Raw genomic sequence first — 18148 nt, 5'->3', positions numbered from 1 at the left:
GGCCTGATAAAACAATTGCAGACTCTGGTCTACACAGCATGCCTTCATGGATTTGAGAACAGCCACTGTGAGTCCTCCGAGCCTTCCGTTCATGGTGAAGAGCCCGCCCCTCACGCGTGCCAGGCCGGTCACTCACGGCTCACGAGGGTCTGCAGGTTCCTGGGACCTTTTCCCAGCTAGAACGTACTTGAAGGCACCTTCTCTTGACCCTGTGCTTATTTATCACACTCACAGGTGATATCCTTATTTTGGATAGGAATGCTGTTTTTACAGGTGTGAGAAATCATATGCTACATTGAGGGTTCTTATTCTTTTAATTAGAGTAACTTTCAAGCTGGATGGTAGAATTGGAGGAAAGAGGGAAAGGAGGTTTTCCCGTGGGAAGGGAGACGGTGGCTCGTAGTCTGCGGTGATGGAGAGAAAACGCACTGCGGCTGGCAAGGTGGGGACGTTCCGGGCGCCGTCAGCGGAGCATCCTGCGCGTGCGAGGACTTGCCCTGAGAGTGCAAGGGAGGCGCTTGGGATTGTGAATATCATTAATAGTACGTTTTTAGTGGAAGAGGAAGAAAAGAATGAATTCATTTTTTAGAAACTTTGGGGGAGAGAAGAACACGGAAATAAGGCTTTCTGGGTGCTGTTTGCAAAGGCTATTTTTAGTGGTTCTCCCTTTCATTGTTGCTGCCGTCCTCGCCAGTGTGTTGGGTTTGCTACCCCGGGAAACACCGGCCCAGAACCCCCTTACCCAGCACCGGAAAGCTGGCACTTTGCTCCGTTAGTTCTTTACAGCGCAGTAAACCTTATCAGGGGAAAAACTTGAAATAGTCACGAGAATATTTTTAACAGTGGCTCAAAGGCTAGAAACACGCGCAGCAGCTGAGGGAGGCTTCCCTGGGTCCATGGCAGGTGCGCTGAGACCTCCAAGAGGAATCGTGCCCCAATCTCATTGTTATTTCATGCTTTCCCGACAAGCCCTGAAGTTTCAAGACAAGATCCAATTATCTTAAATGGCTACAAATGGATCTTTAAATATCATGGTTCAAGGTGAAGTTCACGCTATGTTTGGAAAAAGGCTTAATGAAAAGTTCATGACAAATCGTAAAAATCTAAATCCTGCTCGAATTCATTGACATTTGGTGCAGCAAACATGTTAGCAATATTACCAAAAGCATACGATATGACACTCTAATCGTTTAACAATTCCCAAAACTAACAAATCACGGAGGCTTTTTCAGTGACATTAATGTTCTGATCGTGACGTGCTCTCAGGTTGAACTTCCAAACCTCTGCTGAGCAGCAACCCCGGGAACCCGGCCTGGCTGTGTCTGTCTGGCCTTTTAAGTTGAGCCTGGGTTGCCCGTCGTAGAGTGACATCAGCCCAATTAAAAGGGACGATCTCAGTGGCACATACATAAAATGTTTTCTTCACTTACCTTTGAAGATTTTTGCACTTTTTATTCAATGTATTAAATAGGTTCTGATTTATTACTAATCCTGATAGAGCTGGATTATGTGCAAATGGCTTGAAGCACTTACATCGTCCTCCCTTCTAGCCCAAGTACAACCCCACGTGGTAGCCGCCACTGTCCACCCATAGCAGGGCCCTGCGGTGTTTGGGAAGTCGGCCCGACTCACGTAGCTGGTACCTGGAGAACCAGGCTTGGCCCCGGGGAGCCGACCGCAGAACCCGAGTTTGCATCACCGTGTTTCATTGGCTCCTGTCAGTTCACTATTAACCAGGACTCGGGTTTTGGCTTTGCCCTGAGCGCTGAGCAAATCAGAACTCATGGAGTTCTTCACACTCCACTCCGAATACTTTTCCTAACACTTTCTTTCTTTCTTTCTTTTTTTTTTTTTTTTGAGACAGAGTCTCACTCTGTTGCCTGGGCTAGAGTGCCGTGGCATCAGCCCAGCTCACAGCAACCTCAAACTCCTGGGCTTAAGCAATCCTCGTGCCTCAGCCTCCCGAGTAGCTTGGACTGCAGGCATGCGCCACCATGGCTGGCTAATTTTTTTTCTATATATATTTTAGTTGGCCAGATAATGTCTTTCTATTTTTAGTAGAGACTGGGTCTCGCTCTTGCTCAGGCTGGTCTCGAACTCCTGAGCTCAAAGGATCCACCCGCCTCGGCCTCCCAGAGTGCTGGGATGACAGGCGTGAGCCACCGCGCCCGGCCTAACACTTTCATTCTTACCTGTCCCCCCGTGACATTCTGAAATTAAAAAAAAATACATAAAAGAGTCAAAATTTAAAACACACGTGAGCCTCTGCTGAGAGGCTGCGCCCGGTGGCTGTGTGGCTTCCTTCCTTCTCTGAGAGGCCACGGTGTTCTGTGCCGAGGCGTTTGTGGATCTGAAGTGCAGAGATTCGAGTGGCGTAAGAAGGACACACAGCAGGGTGCCCGTGAGTCTGTCCTTCCAACTGGAGCACGTTGGTGGGTGGGCGTGCACGTGAGCGACAGTTGTGCTGGGACAGCAGGTGTGGACGTGGGGTGCGGGGTCACCACGCCCGCGGCCACTTAACATCTAGCTCGTACATGCAGTTTTTAATTTTCTGAACGGCTCCACGAGTCCTACGTGGCCTGCGCCGTGTTAGAGCAGCAACTTACGCAAACGACTGAAGAACAAAGCAGCTCAACACGACCACCGCGGCCGGAGTCCTAGGTTTCAGTGCCGCTTACTCTGTCCCGGCTGATTGATTCTGGCGTAGACAGTTCACATCCCTCGTGTCTAATGGGCTCACGGAGGCGTTCACTGCGATGACATCGTCCTTGGGGTCCATACGGACAGAAAAGCAGACAGATGATTGCCAACTTATGCGACGGACATGCTCATAGGTGAATGAGTTTGTGTGCTGTGTATTTTTTCAGGAAAGGTTTAGCCACTTGTGAGGATGAAGATAAAATAATAGGTAATTGAAGGGATCTAGATACCTTGGAACCCACTCTAAGCTTTTAAGTTTTCACTGAAAGCATTGGAGAGAAGGCACATTAAGCTCCCTGGATGACTGGTCTGCCCAGCCCTGAGCAGACAGCCCTGGTCCACGTTTCTGATGAAAATTAAGACTAAAGACTGGCTTTTTTTTTTTTTAAGGACCAGAGTAATCTACAGTTATTGAAATCTGAAATCATGTTCACTTTATTTTTTTTTTCCCTTCTAGTGATCTCCTGTGGAAGCCTGTCTTTCCCCCCAAACGGTAACAAGATCGGGACGCTGACCGTCTATGGGGCCACAGCTATCTTTACGTGCAACACGGGCTACACCCTCGTGGGCTCTCACGTCAGAGAGTGCTTGGCAAACGGGCTCTGGAGCGGGGCCGAAACTCGATGTCTGGGTAAGTTAATCTATTATTCTCACACTTGTTTAAATTCAAATAAAACTTTAAAAATAGATGACGGCTGGTAACACATACAACTTGTTGCTATAAATGTTGTGATAGAGTGTTACTGAATCCTGTCTGGGGTCTTAAAGCAGCAATTCACAACGTGACATCTTCTCTGAGCACCTAAAGGGATTTTATTTGTAATCTGAGCAATAAATAAAGGTCACATGTTGCCATAAGTGACATAAAGACTCTTTTACAGAATGCAGAAAACATAATTATACTCAAATGCCATCGCGATTTTGAGTCATGCAAAAGTGAATTTCAAAAATATTATACATTTTATCTATTTAAAAATTTAAATATGTCAGCAAATTAAAGTAGTATTAATCAAAATCAATGTAAGCACGCTAAATTATTTAAAAAGGAATATGCCTGCAATAATTTGGCCTTCTTTTTCTCAAAGATTAAATTATTCTGCATGATATTTTAAAAAATGAGTTGGAGAATGTTTTGAAGAAATGCATGAAAATTCTTAAATAAGTGGTTTAACAGATTGCAGTTACTAACGGGGCTCCTGGTCATTCATGAAATACCTTGACTGGCTAAAGTCCTTTGGAATCTTCTCTGTGATTTTCTGTAACTTTGTAATCATACAAGGCCATAGAAGCTGGAGGGTTTAATCTTCGGAATCTTCATGAGCTAGGAGCACTTTAGGAACTAAGCCAGGACCAGGGAAATTTGAATAATAAAGCCTGTTCTTTTTATTTGGGAGAATTTGAAGAAAGAGGCTTATAGTTGTAAACTTCAAGAAAACCAACCACTAAAAATGTTCTCACATGTATACATGAAATGTAGTACTTATACGAATGCTACTTTAATACTCTCTCTGTTTATATATATGTAATTTTATTATTAATGTATTTAATACATTATATATTACTGAACACACACACCCACACATATCTTGTTGTTGGATGTAGTCATTGCAGTGTTCAGCCGACTATGAGATTTCCTGGGAATGTATGTGGTACCTCATGTAGCGGGTCACACGTGCTTCTGAGGTTTTTTACACAATCCTAAATGTTCTTATGCACCTGGTCAGCCCCAGAGGAGAGCTCCCCCCGTAGGCAGCTTTGGTGTGGACTGGATCCTCTGTGTCAACTTCAGTGGGACTTGTCCCTGTAGAAGGGAACTGAGTGACCAAAGACACTTACATGTCTGGTAGTAATTGTAAGGATGAGAATTAATAACAACTTACACTTATGTGACTATGTGTAAACTATGACTTTCAGAAAGAAATCACCCCAGTGAGGACGAGATGGGGAGTCACCCAGACAGACACAGTGCACACCAGGTTTTCTGCAAGAAATTCAATTTGCAAGCAGATCGCCAGTCCCAAGACAAGTTTAAAAGAGGAAATATAGTTTTAAGGACAGTGTAGTGAAGGACAAATCCACCATGAGCTGGGAACAATGTAAAATGTTCAGGACCATAAAATGCCTTGTAAATTATGTTTGAAGTAAGAACCAAATTCACGCACTGAGGTTGGTACTAAAACCACGGGTGACAGAAACAAAGCAAAAGAAGGACCTCAGCGTCCTCCTCTGTCCTGTCTTTCCTGCTAAGAAGCACTATTACGGCAGCACAAAGGTTATAACCTGTTGTTTGGAGTTTTTTTTTTTTTTTTCATCAAAAACTAGCCCCGCAGAATGATAAACTTATTAAAGAGAACTTCAGAATGTCTACTGAAATTGAGCCTCCTAGTTAGAACGGTATCAGAGCCAGCTGAGGGGGCTCAGAAAGATACTGCTGAGTCGTTGGCAATGTTCTTTTTGGGACATTATTAAAGGGAAGTACTCTAGAGTTAGACAGATATCTAGTGTGACTTTTCACACAATTAGAAAAGAAGTTAGCTGTGAAAAACCATGGCTTAACTTGGTGATGTGCAGAGCAGATACTCAACATCCTCTTTGTAGTAACTTTGGGCATGTGTGTTCATGGTTTCACAGGACAACATGCGAGTGTGGACCCGTGTTTTTGTTTGATGTAGCCGTGAGATGGGTGTTTAGGAATGCTCTTTAGAAACTGTGTTTCTGGATCTTCAGTCTTTATTCATATCTTTGATGAGGGCATGATGATGCTACTAGTCAAAAGAGTGAATGTAACATTCAATGACAGATTCAGGAACTTGAATTTTAATGATAGGCCAAATACATAAGAAAATAATAGGAGTTAATGTAAAATTTCCCTCAAGGTAGAAAAAAAAAAAAAAAACTAACTTCAAATGTGTATGATGAGAAGAAAATCCTGAAATCATAAGCATAAAAGTGAAGAAATTGAGTATTTGGGACAAGAGGAGGCTGCCGTATGGTCTGAAGCTGACTTTGTCCGAGTCTTGCTAGTGACATATATCCATCCTCTGTTGGCCCAAGCGCCCCGTATCCAGAATCACGATTTCAGTTCTGTAAAATAGTTCCAGTGGGCTATGAGAAATCAATATGTATCTGTGGTGAAAGATCTGGTGACCACGATCTCTGAGGAATGGGAAAGTTTGATATTGGTTTGGCTGAAAGAAGAGTTAGGAAGTTATCGATGGCTATTTTCAAATGTTTAAAATGCTATTAGGTGAAAGATGGAATAAACCAGTTGTGAAAAATCGTCTTCTATGTCAATCCAGCCCTGCTGGATGGTCAGAGTCTCCATGAAACCTGTGCTGAGATTTAAGTCTTAATAATGAATCTGTGGGTAGAAGAAAAAGAAACAAAAAATAAAATTAATGCCATACCTCCTCCAAGGGCAAGGACTAGGGTTGGTGCTGACATCGGCAGTAACTATTTTCATTTGTTGATTTGTAATAGCAGTTACTGTGTACAGGAAAAAAAAAATAGCTTTTGGACTCAATATAAGAAATACTTCCCCTTTTTTATGTATTTTTTAAAATAGTAGTTCTGTCCAGCAATGCAATGGAGACTTATGCAGAAGGCAGAGCCCAGTGGTAGTTCTTTGGGTAAAGTTCCCCGGGCTCTGGGCTGGATTAGCCTGGGTTTTCTGTGTTTTCCATCATAAAGCAAGATCCCTTGGCAAAGACATTGTTCCAAACTGTGGGTGCAGTATCTTGTTTATTTTTAGGACCACTAGAAAGAAGGCTGTTTTCTGAGATTGTGCCTCTGTTTCACGTGGAACGTGGATCATGTTTCTGGTACTCTGTTTCCAGTGATTTCCACCATGGGAGAACATGCTGGAATCCTTGATCATTGCAGCCGAAACGGCCACGCACAGGAGCGCACAGCACTCCCACAGGCTGAGTCTATGAACATCAGCTGTTGAGGGCTACAGGTTAGGAGAGGAAGGATAATTCTCTATGCCCAGTATTCAGGAACTGAATTTACCCTGTGCTTGAGGTCGCCAGTCTGATTCTAAGCAGAATCTTTGAGAGAGGATGGAGTATGTGTGTAAACACGTGTAGCTGAATTTCAGGCAAAGTAGTGCCTCTGCACATCAGAGTAGATTCTTATAAAACTGAGCCCACCCTTCATCAATGCTATCGTTCCTATGTTATCGCTGGGGTCTCCCAGGGCTCTGTAAATTACCGAGGGCTTGTTCTCCTTCACCATCTGTGCTCTGGAATGCTACAGGTCTCTCCTGAGAACACTGGCCCCTATCTGCTCTCTCAGGCACCTTCTAATCCATCAGGGGAGTTTTGTCGTCCTCATTCTTACTTAATTATTTTCTTCTGTTTATCTTCCCTGTGGTAGTTTGCTTGAACCAACAGAGAAAACACAGAGGAGAGAGAGGTTACAGGTTTGTAATCTGTACCCCCTGTTGGAGAACCTACATGAATCTTTTGATAAGTCACCTCATTTAGACTTTTCAGCACAGAGGTACCTATTATCTTCCCCATTCTGTTACCTCTTTAATCTGTAGTATTCAAGACGTTAGTGATAGACGTTTCCCGCATAAAGGGCATTATCTTTTTTCCATTGGATTGTTTTGTTGCCATTTGAAATAAGTTTGCATTTGCTGCACTGTCATGACCTATGAGGAGATGAATTCTTTTTGTAGATATAACGTTCTGGTGACATTCAAACGGCCAAAAGAGCTAGATGACGTGACTCAAAATAATATTTTTAGATCATTCTTCATAGTTCTTAGAGAATAAAATTGAAATGTATTCTTTAAATGCCTGGTGTTTTTTGAGAGATCCACATAAAAATGTTTACTAAAACAATTGACTAAGATAAGTTTATAGTACAGCAGAAAGATGGTTTAGAGTGGGAAGATGAACCCTCCCTGTTTGGTCTTTGCTGTACAATCTCCAGGGTGAAATACGTGCTGTGTGTCAGGGAGACACCCACTGCCGATCCTCACATCTTGCAAATACACTGTCAGTGTCTAGGGAATACATGTAGCAAAATCTCAGTCCTAAGTGTTTATATCTGTATTTCTGAATATAGAATATCTACTGGTAGTCTTTTAGTTCCTGGAGAACTATTGTGTTGCATGGAAAATTAGTTATACATGGTTCTTCTTTTTATGGAATTTATACTCTACGGAATAAATAAGGTAAATTCCAAGTAGCTTTAATAAAACCTTGGCGATAATGACTGGCAAAAGGGAGATGCAACAAAGTACTTCAGCGACCCGGTGAGGGTGGGCAAGACTGAGAGACGGTTGCAGGATGGGAGACGCAGGAAGCCCCTTTGAGCACGGGTAGAATTCCTGCAAACAGGAAAAGAATAAAGTTATTCTAGAAACAGAGCCGCAGACCCTGGCAGGGGCACAGATGTGGAATGACGCGGGGTGGTCTTGACGCCACAGCGAGACCGATTTGCCTGCGCTAGGCGTGTTCTGGAGCAGAACTGCTTCCTCGTGGCCGCGGGAGCCTGGACTGACGGGGCCACTGCATGCGGGAAAGAGTCGATCTGCTATCACGGACACCTGGTCTAGGTCAGGAGCTGAGCGGAATCTCGTTCTATAGAACATGATGCCACGCTCAGAACTCACAAATAGTGGAGATAAACAGGTGAGAAAAATTATAAGGCTATCTGCTAAATTCTAAACAAAACAGGCCGGGCGCGGTGGCTCACGCCTGTAATCCTAGCACTCTGGGAGGCCGAGGTGGGCGGATCGTTTGAGCTCAGGAGTTCGAGACCAGCCTGAGCAAGAGCAAGACCCCATCTCTACTAAAAATAGAAAGAAATTATATGGACAGCTAAAAATATATATAGAAAAAATTAGCCGGGCATGGTGGCACATGCCTGTAGTCCCAGCTACTCGGGAGGCTGAGACAGGAGGATCCCTTGAGCTCAGGAGTTTGAGGTTGCTGTGAGCTAGGCTGACGCCACGGCACTCACTCTAGCCTGGGCAACAGAGTGAGACTCTGTCTCAAAAAAAAAAAAAAAAAAAAAAAAAAAAAACAAAGCAAAACTGGAAGACTAAGTATTTTCAGTAGGTGGTACTGAAGATAGGTTCTCCTATTATAGGGAACACCTAAACAAGGGAGATATTTGTGTTGTGTATAAAGGAGCAGTTATTTCTTCGGTGTTTGTGGAAGACTGTACACAGGGTAGGTTTGAGACGTGTTTTGAGAGACAGACGTTTTACAGACAGGGGGAAACTTCAGGCCAATGGGGCAGTTTATGCACAGGGGTAGAGGTGTGACATGACATGTTGGGGAGCTAGGTACAAAAGCAATAGGTAAAAGATTTCTGAAAGCCTCAAAGACAGTCTAAATCATAGTACTGGTTTGAATGTTTCTTTTTATCAAATATGGCTTAAAATAATCATCATTGACTAAAATGTGTGAAACAGAGATTTGATTCAAAAATGCACTTTGTGGCAGCGGAGTTGGGCCTTGTTGGATGTTGTCACTGGCAGCACAGAGTGTGTGTAGCTGATCAAGGCTCACACTCCCAGACCCTTGCAGGGATTCCACGAGCTTTCAGACAATACCACATGTTTCTGCATCATAGGCAAAGGCCCTCAGCATTGCCCATAGAAATCACACTTGGAGGGGAAAAGAAGTCTCATCTGTGAGTGTTCCAATGTGTTTCTTTAACATGTACAGGTCTAGAGATTTAAATATGTCCACTGATGTTTAATGCTAAGAATAGCTTTTCCTGCATGTAAGTAGATCTGATCCACCTGACATTTTATGACCATTTATTAAAACTCAAGGAGAGTTTGTAAATTGGCTTTGGAATCCACTGCCCAAATAACCCTGACTTTAGCTCAAAGACTGTGTTACTGCGCAGAATGAATAGAATATAGCACATTGCATTTCTAATTCTGCAGCAGGTACAGGATATTTGCAATGCTCAGTATTTTATTTTCAGCAATAAGCACCAAAAATCACAACGCAAATACTAGGGTTGACTATCTGGTTTATAGATTTTCTAAAAATGGATTCAGCTCTAATCCCCAGACCAACATTTTGTATTTGTACTGATACTGGCACATTTAAAAGGTGACCTTCAAGTAGCCAACTCTAAGGGGGAAGTGTGTGTGTGTGTGTGTGTGTGCGCCCTGTGAGAGGACAGAGGCCCAGCCCTGTGGCTTCTATCGAAAGCACTGATTCCACTCAGAGGAAAGAGGGTTCCAGGTCTGTCCTGTAATGTGGGAGACATTGTGCCCGACATTTCCACTGGTACAAAGGTTTCTGTGAAACAAGTGAAAAGATGCAACTTTATTAAATTTCCAAATCACAGAAACCATTTCTAAAACTACACAGGTCTACAGAACTTGTCAGAGGCTCTAACCTGCTTTACTTACCTTTGAGGTGTTCACTCTGCATTTATTATGACGTTAAGGTAAATCCACTGACTAACGGCTCTGATCTCTTTCTGTGTCCAAGACACCTTCTCCGTCACTCAGAAAGTCACCACTGAAAATCAGTGTAGTGTTGCTGGGTTTCAGACAGTGAGACTCATTGCAGTACCAAAAACTGTGGTGCCAAACCACAGGGAAAACTAATCTGAACACTGCCCAAATCCTGACCGTCAATGAGCTCCCTCCTCTAAAAGGTGACTTCATAGGGCCACATTCCAGAAAGAATAGGCAGAATTCTTGCCAGGGCTGCAGGGTGCAAGACTGAGGGAACTGGACCAAAGTCAAGAACTAGTTTACAGGATATTCACTCTACTAGAAACAAACAAAACAAGCTTTTGTTCTCTCAGAAGTTTTACAATGTTATACTAAAACATCTGTGCAGTGGGATTTAGACGGAAACCCAGAAACGAAGGCCTGGAGAGGGTGCTGGGCTGAGATCCCGGCTGTCCTGTGTTAACCTCTGTAAATTGCGGGAATGTTGCCTCCCGTGGTCGGAGCCCTGACCACGCTGTGCAGGTGTTAACGGACTGAGCGGTTCCTCCGTGTCCACCCCCTGTTGGACTTCAGACCAACCTGGGCTCGCAGAGGGAGCTTGGCCACTTTCTGCCCTCCTGAGTTCTCCCTCAAAAGTGCAGTTTGCAGGAAAACCCTGGCCAATCAAGAAAAGAGGCATTTCTCCCTTCTGGCACCTTCTTCCGTGGCATTTTGCTTGTGGCATACCACCGGGCTTGGCTTCCTTGCTATGAAAGTCAACTCAGCATTCTGTCCATCTTTCTACCAGTCTCTGTATTGGGGTGAAATTCATTTGGCAGATTTTATTTCCTTCTAACCTTTTGTCTTTCAGAGAAAGATTGTTAAAAGACATTCTCTTTTTCTATTTGGGGCATTCTAGCCAAAATAAAGTAGCAGTTTATAATTGCAAATAACAACACAGCTTTTGTTATATATAGAATAGAGAAAACTTAAACACCAGTGATTTTCAAAGCTTATGGTATAATGGAGTAACTTTGCACACCAGGTAAGACATGCAAATTCCTGGGACCCACCCATTCTACTAAGGGGGCCTATAAACCTTCACCTGTTTTGAATCTCACAGTATTCTTACTCCCTTGTTTGAGTAAAAGGCCATCATATTTTTGTGGTGTAATATGTAAGATAAATATAATCACTTGAGAAGACCACTGAATTCTTGCTTCTACTACTTATTCCCTCCAAAACAGTTTTATGCCATTGGTGAATTATCCGTTCCACAGTAATACCTGCCTTCAGCATGGAGAAAATAAAGAATTAAAATGTAAAATTCTAGAAGTGTGATAGTGATAGAATTGTTAATCCATGCTTGAATGCAAAGGAAAATTTAGCAGTTCCTTTAGGGGGGATCTGTATCTATCTATGTATATGCGTTGAATTACAAATCACACGAAGTTACAATTTTGTAGCATTCTTTCCTACCTTTGTAGCCATTTGCTCATCCGTTCTTTCAGGTTCAGGTTACTATAAATTTGTGAGCAGGATTGATATAAAAGCAACACAGGCCACGTGCTTTCACTCCAAGGTTCTCTTTCCACATTTTAATGGGAAATTTCTGATGAACACTCTCAAGAAATTCAGATTTTGTGATTTTTCTGAGTGTGATTATTGTTGCTACACAATTGCCCATGGGAAACAATTAGTGATCTTTGTTTGGGCTTAAGCCAAATGTCAATGAAGTTAAGTAAACAAATCCATAAAACCAAGAGAAAACAAAAACTTTGGGGTCTGGCATCATGGTATAAGGTCTAGAAAATAATCATGTTACTTTATTTTATTTAGTTGGTATTTGGTTTTGAAGTGTGCAGGGCTCCGCTAACCCGATTTCCTTTCCTTTTCTTTTTTCTTTTTTTCAGTTAAGAGTTGCTTACCCTTCTTTGCTACTGTTCACACTCAGTGTAACTGTAACAACTAAATACCTCTAAACGGCTGGATAGGGTGGCCAGATAGGTACAATGTTGCAAACTGTGGTAGCCAGATATGTACCATGTTGCAAACTGCAAAGGATTACAGTGGCCACTCTCTAGTAAAGTACAATCTGATCATACAACTCTACAGTCTTCCTGTTTAACAGAGACTTTACAAAGTAAATTAAATTTCTAATTTCTGTGACTAGGCTGCCTTTCTGTCACCTTTTCCTGGCTGACACATGTTCATCCTTCAGACCATAAATGTCACCTATTTCGGTAGGAGTTTCTGGCCTTCGGTGTGGCTTCGTGTCCCTGGCACACGAGGTCCACACACCCGCAGGACTCTATGTATTATATCTGCTCATCCTTTTTTTTCACTCTCTGTGATTGTGTCTTATTCTCCATTTAATCCTTAGCCCCAAGAACATTTCAGGCCCATAGCAAATCATCGTTAAATTATTTCCAACCACATGATAGTGGAATAGAAGATAATGTCTGTGGAGAAATGTAAAAGACATAACGTCAAGCGGTGAAGTTACTTTGTTTCTATTAATTTCAACAAGTATCCCATGAGCGGATGGGATAGCGTCCCATCCTGGGCAGACGCATGCATGTGATCATACCTCCACCTGATGGCAAATGCAGAGAGATGCCTTTTGGGTGTTGCATCTGTGACTCAAAACCAGGGCTGCATGGAGGATACTAAAAAAAGAAAACTCGCATGCAAAGGGTTGTAGCACAATGTTATCACAGAATAATACAATCTCAATTTTGACATAGAGCTCAGATTTCATTTAGTTCAAATTCCACCTAGAACAGTTTTCTGTTAGACAACATTTTGACATATTATTGTTGAGATTTGGGTTAAACAGTGTGGTATAAGTGAAATTATGTGGCTATTCTAGTTTTGTGAATAGTCTATAATTGGTCTAAGATTTGAGTGTTTTACAAAGGAATTCACTGAAGACTGGAAAGTGATACAAGTAAAAAAACAGATTGCTATCTCTTTGTTTCAAATTAGAAAGGCGCGCTGAAGAAAAAAAGTCAGTTGTTCATATTAGGAGGCTAAAATACAAGGGGATCCTACTGATTCTTTTTTCCCGTCAGTCACAGAGCTGAAATGAAGTGTTTTTAAAAGACATCCTCTATTCTCTTTAGCCACTTAGCACCAACTCTCAGAGCACTGAAATGACCACATGTCAGAGAAGAGTCGCTGTTGGAAATGCTATTTCCAAGCACAGCCGTCCACCTTTCCTCTGGTTTCTAAAGTTTACAGAGACCTCCGTGGCCTTTAAGAGTACTTATTTGTGAGGCTTTTATAGAAGAGGGCAACTTCAAACTATGTATACTTACTAAAAACTCAGTTGAGAAAAATATTTGCTAAGGTTTAAAAAGGAGTGTAGCTGGTCACGACTGTCCGAGTCAAGTGAGTCCCGAGCAGAGCTCCCAGAACAGCAGCGGCCCGGGGTCCCAAGTCACCTCCCCATGGAGAGGTGCCAGGCTCCGGAAGTCACCCAAAATGAATCAGTTGTGTTTGGGGGTGCATGTTTCTAGACACATTCTAGGCGTGTTTCTCAGCCTTTTTAACTGGTTTTATTTTTGTTTCCAGCGGGCCACTGTGGGTCCCCAGACCCCATCGTGAACGGGCACATTAGCGGGGATGGCTTCAGCTACCGGGACACGGTGGTGTATCAGTGCAATCCCGGCTTCCGGCTGGTGGGCACGTCGGTGAGGATCTGCCTGCAGGACCACAAGTGGTCTGGACAGACTCCCGTTTGTGTCCGTAAGTGAACGGTTGGTGGGATGGCTCACCAGATTGTTCCTTTTGTTATCTTTTCCTGTTGCTGTTGTTACAAAGTCATAATAGAAACAGGTGGAATCTTCAGAGTAAAATGGGACAGAGAAATCTCAGTTTTGCCCGTCCAAAGAGAGAGAGTAGCATCACCAACATATTCACTGTTTCCCTTTTATCATCTTCTTCCCCTTCCGTTTCCTTTGAACACCTCAGGCTCCCGTACATATTTATTTTGCTCACTGATTCATTTTAAATGGACCCCTGGACAAGAGATCATGGATTCGTTTTCCCCGATTTTATCACGTATAAACTAGGCGGGAACAGAAACTACTTTTCAGAGGGTGAATGAAGACGGGGAGCCCGGGTCTGCGGGTTAGCTCTGCACGTCCCCAAGCACAGCTCCTCTCCGAATCCTCAGTGGTGCTGGCATCCTGGCCCTGCTCCGCCAGGAACACAGTTTTGTACGAAGTCCTACCTTTAGTAGAAAGAGGTGAAATTATGTGACATGATCAGCCTCCAACTCTATGACTTCAAAGATAAATATCAACTACTCTTTTAAGGGTAGAAGCACCATCTCTTTACTGAAAAATTCCTCTAAAGCCAATTGTTTTGCTAATATATCCTTTATTTTCCCGTGAATTATGGAAAAGAAATGTCGATTCAACTCTGGGGCGTTGAAAGGGCTTGTCCATGACAGCACTGTGGAAAATCGACCAAGTTCAGGGGTGAAAGCTTTACTTAGAAGGAAAAAACTTGTTGACAAGATAAATGAGGAGGAAAACACCAGTTTCATGACCATAATGTGTTTCTTTTGAAAGGCCCAATGACGGATCTCTCCCTGCTGTCTTGCTGGTATTAATATTTGGGGCATGACATAGTGACAGTTCAGTACATCCCAAAGGATCGTACAATAGGAATTGTCAACAGAAATTCCATTTGAATGTGCATAGTTATTTTGCTAATTTCATGCTGTTTAAATTGATACTGGAATAATTTTACATGGAAAATTTAAAGCCTCAAGCAAATCCCCATAATGTTTCAAAAGGGAAGTTTTACAAAATCAGCTCAAGTGTATGAGGGTGAAAATATTCAAAACTCGTGATTAATGCAAGCATTTTTAGCCTGTCTTTGTTTTTCACTGCTTCATTTTTAAATCAGTTGGTATTATTCTGTCATGATTCTAGTAAGAAATAATAACTATTTTGATGGAGAAAAAAGTACAGTTGGCAGGTGCTGGTTATTTTCCGCAATTATAACAAGAGCCTGTAGGTTCAGCCTGTGATTCTCACTCCCACTGTTCCCTTCCAGATAGAAACACCCTCTGTAAAATGTCTGATTACTCGAAAACCCTTTAATCTGTAGATTTAGAATACCTGCTTGTTTATTAGTAAATCATCCCCAGTGAACGTGCCGACCTGTTTAATGCTGAACAACGACCTGGAGCTTTCTGTCTCCACAGCCATCACCTGTGGTCACCCTGGAAACCCCGCCCACGGGCTCACCAACGGCAGCGAGTTCAACCTGAACGACGTCGTGAATTTCACCTGCAACACGGGCTACCTGCTGCAGGGGGCGTCCCGGGCCCAGTGTCGGAGCAACGGCCAGTGGAGCAGCCCTTTGCCCGCGTGTCGAGGTAGGCAAGCACCGGGGAAGCGAGCCCTGTGCTCCGGGAGTGCAGCAGGGTACGCTCTTCCTGCGTGTGCTGCTTTCAGTGAGAAGTGAGTTAAAAGCCCACGAGTGTCGTGGAGATCAATACTGCAAGAATGGCGGCACACACTAAAGCCTGAACCAGGGGTTCTTCTCGGGAATATCAACATTGATTATATCGAGGGAGGTGATGAACTGACCGTTGATTGAGTGCAAAACAGCGGTTTTTGCTCGGACATGCATGTCTTATCAGCTTACTTTACAATGAAGTGGAGAAACATATTTTTTAAGCTCCGACACTTGACGGTGGAGGAGGAAATCACTTCAGGTTTCATGTGCCTGGCATTCTACTCAAATGAAACTCCCCCGGTGGCATTTGTATTCATTGCCTCTTTGCAATGGATAAGGGGGACCTTATCACAAAGACTAAGTGCCATTGTCCTTGTGTGTTTTCATGACACTGAAATTCTCAAGTGGGAAATGCATCGGCTCAGATGACATTTATTTATTTAAAAACGTGAGTGCTCTCTTCCTGAATGCCTTCTGTTCTTGCAGTGCGTGAATGCTTCAGTGGCTCATATCCGTGTACATCCTTGCTCTTTTCACAAGGGGTGTGTTCCTATCAAACAATTAATTAACAAGTTATACTTTCAAAAGTAAAGTTAGGCATAAGGAAATGGCAATTTTGAGCTAGGTCTGCTGTAAATATTTGTGAATTCTAGGTTGTTTTTTAAAGAAATGTTTCATAACCTATGAGACTGTGTTAAAGTTTTAGGGTAAGGCCATATCTGGTTTTAGGAATCATTCTAATTTCTTTCTTGTCGGTTATAAGCTTTTGTACTTTTTATTATTTCCAGTTAACTCACTGATTACATTTCCAAAACAAGAAATCTCCAACAGTTGCAATTTTATCCATAGATGTACATTTATTATGTTTTAGTTCTTCTCCTGTTAGTGAAGTCTTCAATAATTTATATAATCTAACGTCTCTAAATTTATCAGCAATTTATGTGTTTTAAGAATGAATTCGGTGCTGCAGTTATTAGTGGAAACATGTTGAGTGTCTATGTAGCCTGCACATAAGGTGAACAGGTATCCTCCATACCAAACGTTAGAAGTAAGAGGCCCATTGAAGGACTAGACATTGGGAAAATGGACTTTTAGATGCGATGTGTCATCTAAGGTTTTGCTCCCAGAAGAGAAGAACCCAGGTCTATCTGAAATAGTGTATCTATTAATAACATGGCAGTCCAGTTGCTGGTGTTAATGTACCATATGGAAAACAATCTACAAGGGGAGAGAAATGATCACATTAAAATATAAAAAAGAGAGACGGTAAATAAGACAAGACCACATTTGCTAGAAAAGACGCATCCAACCCACGGGTTCACGCAGTGGACGCAGAGTTTCTTGAAACTGACTCGTTTGTTCAGCACCTGGCATAGCACGGGGTCTCTACGCTCCAGGTGGATGAGCAGAGAAATGGGGTCATCGTCGCTTCTGAACTCTTCCCCAGTGCGGAGAATCTTGTCGTTCGGAGCAAAGACACGGAAGCTCCTTCGTTCTCTCTCTCCAGCACCTTAACGAGTTAAGTTACATGCCTTTAAGCCTGATGTGCAACTGCCAAGCAAGGCCCCTCATACAGACCGTTTCTTATTTAGTCAGTACAATGTGGTAGAAAGCTACACTCAGAGCTTGGAAATTAGAAGAGCAAAGAGATAGTTAAGAGTTAGCTCTTTCTACCTTTGCCTTACAACTCAGTTAAAATCAGCTGAGGGAAAATACACTTGCAAGAGGTCCTACAGTCCACATTTAAATATCATCACGTAGACTATTTGTATGAGCCATTTCCTTGTGTTATTTCATGCAATTCGCCTCCTTTATGCTGTGCATAGTCTATTTGGTAAGTAGCCAACAGGGAAAGTATGAATATCTGTCTCGGACTTAGAGGGAGCATCGCGAAGCAGAGAAACATGGTCTTTGGAGTTGAACAGACAGATAGGAGTTGGCATTCGATGCCACCTTGTTCTAGCTGCAGGGTCTTAGAGTTAATGCTCAACTTCACCAGGAGAACCACAGTCTTCTTACATGAGTAATCAGGGAAATAATACCCTTTTCATAGGGTTCTGAGAGTTCTAAGTAAACCAGTGCTTAGCAAAGTGGCTGGGACACAGTGGGCACTCAGTAAAGCTGAGTTTTCTCCCTCAAAATTTATATTTTCTCAGGCAGTCAACTATAACTGTAATCAATTGTAACGTTGCTCTTTCATCACACCTAAAAATAGAAACTGCAGCTAAAACTTAGCTATTTCAGCTTTATCAGTTACTGATAAAAGATGAAAATAGTATAACTTTGCATATTTGAAAAATAGTCATAAATTTTCTTGTTACTGTTTTTTTCTCTGTGACTAGCAATCCTTTTTTTTTTTTTTTTTTTAATTACTATTATTTTGGTTCATCCAGTCAGGGAACAAATCCAATAATGTTTATTGTGTGCAATATACTGAATATTTTATAGTTATCTTTATCTTTGACCTCTGAAGTTTCCGTAATTTCTTCTATTGAAAAGTTGAAAAAACATATTATAGAAAACTTTAATCAATTGTAAGAGCTTTTA

At 42.4% G+C, this 18148-nt stretch overlaps 1 protein-coding gene across 1 annotated transcript in view; it reads left to right on the top strand.

Annotated features, from left to right (window-relative positions):
• Window positions 1-18148, top strand: part of CSMD1 (CUB and Sushi multiple domains 1) — a 1254382-nt gene that overhangs the window by 1206772 nt on the left and 29462 nt on the right. Inside the window, exons 52-54 of the mRNA XM_069485062.1 lie at window positions 3158-3331; window positions 13700-13873; window positions 15345-15518. Coding sequence (XP_069341163.1) covers window positions 3158-3331; window positions 13700-13873; window positions 15345-15518 — 522 coding nt within the window. The remainder of the gene's footprint in view (window positions 1-3157; window positions 3332-13699; window positions 13874-15344; window positions 15519-18148) is intronic.

The sequence above is a fragment of the Eulemur rufifrons genome, chromosome 12 (genome assembly GCF_041146395.1).
Source record: "Eulemur rufifrons isolate Redbay chromosome 12, OSU_ERuf_1, whole genome shotgun sequence".
Classification (NCBI taxonomy): domain Eukaryota; kingdom Metazoa; phylum Chordata; class Mammalia; order Primates; family Lemuridae; genus Eulemur; species Eulemur rufifrons.
Note: the sequence above shows the minus strand (reverse complement) of the source record. Positions and strands in the feature narration are given on the sequence as shown.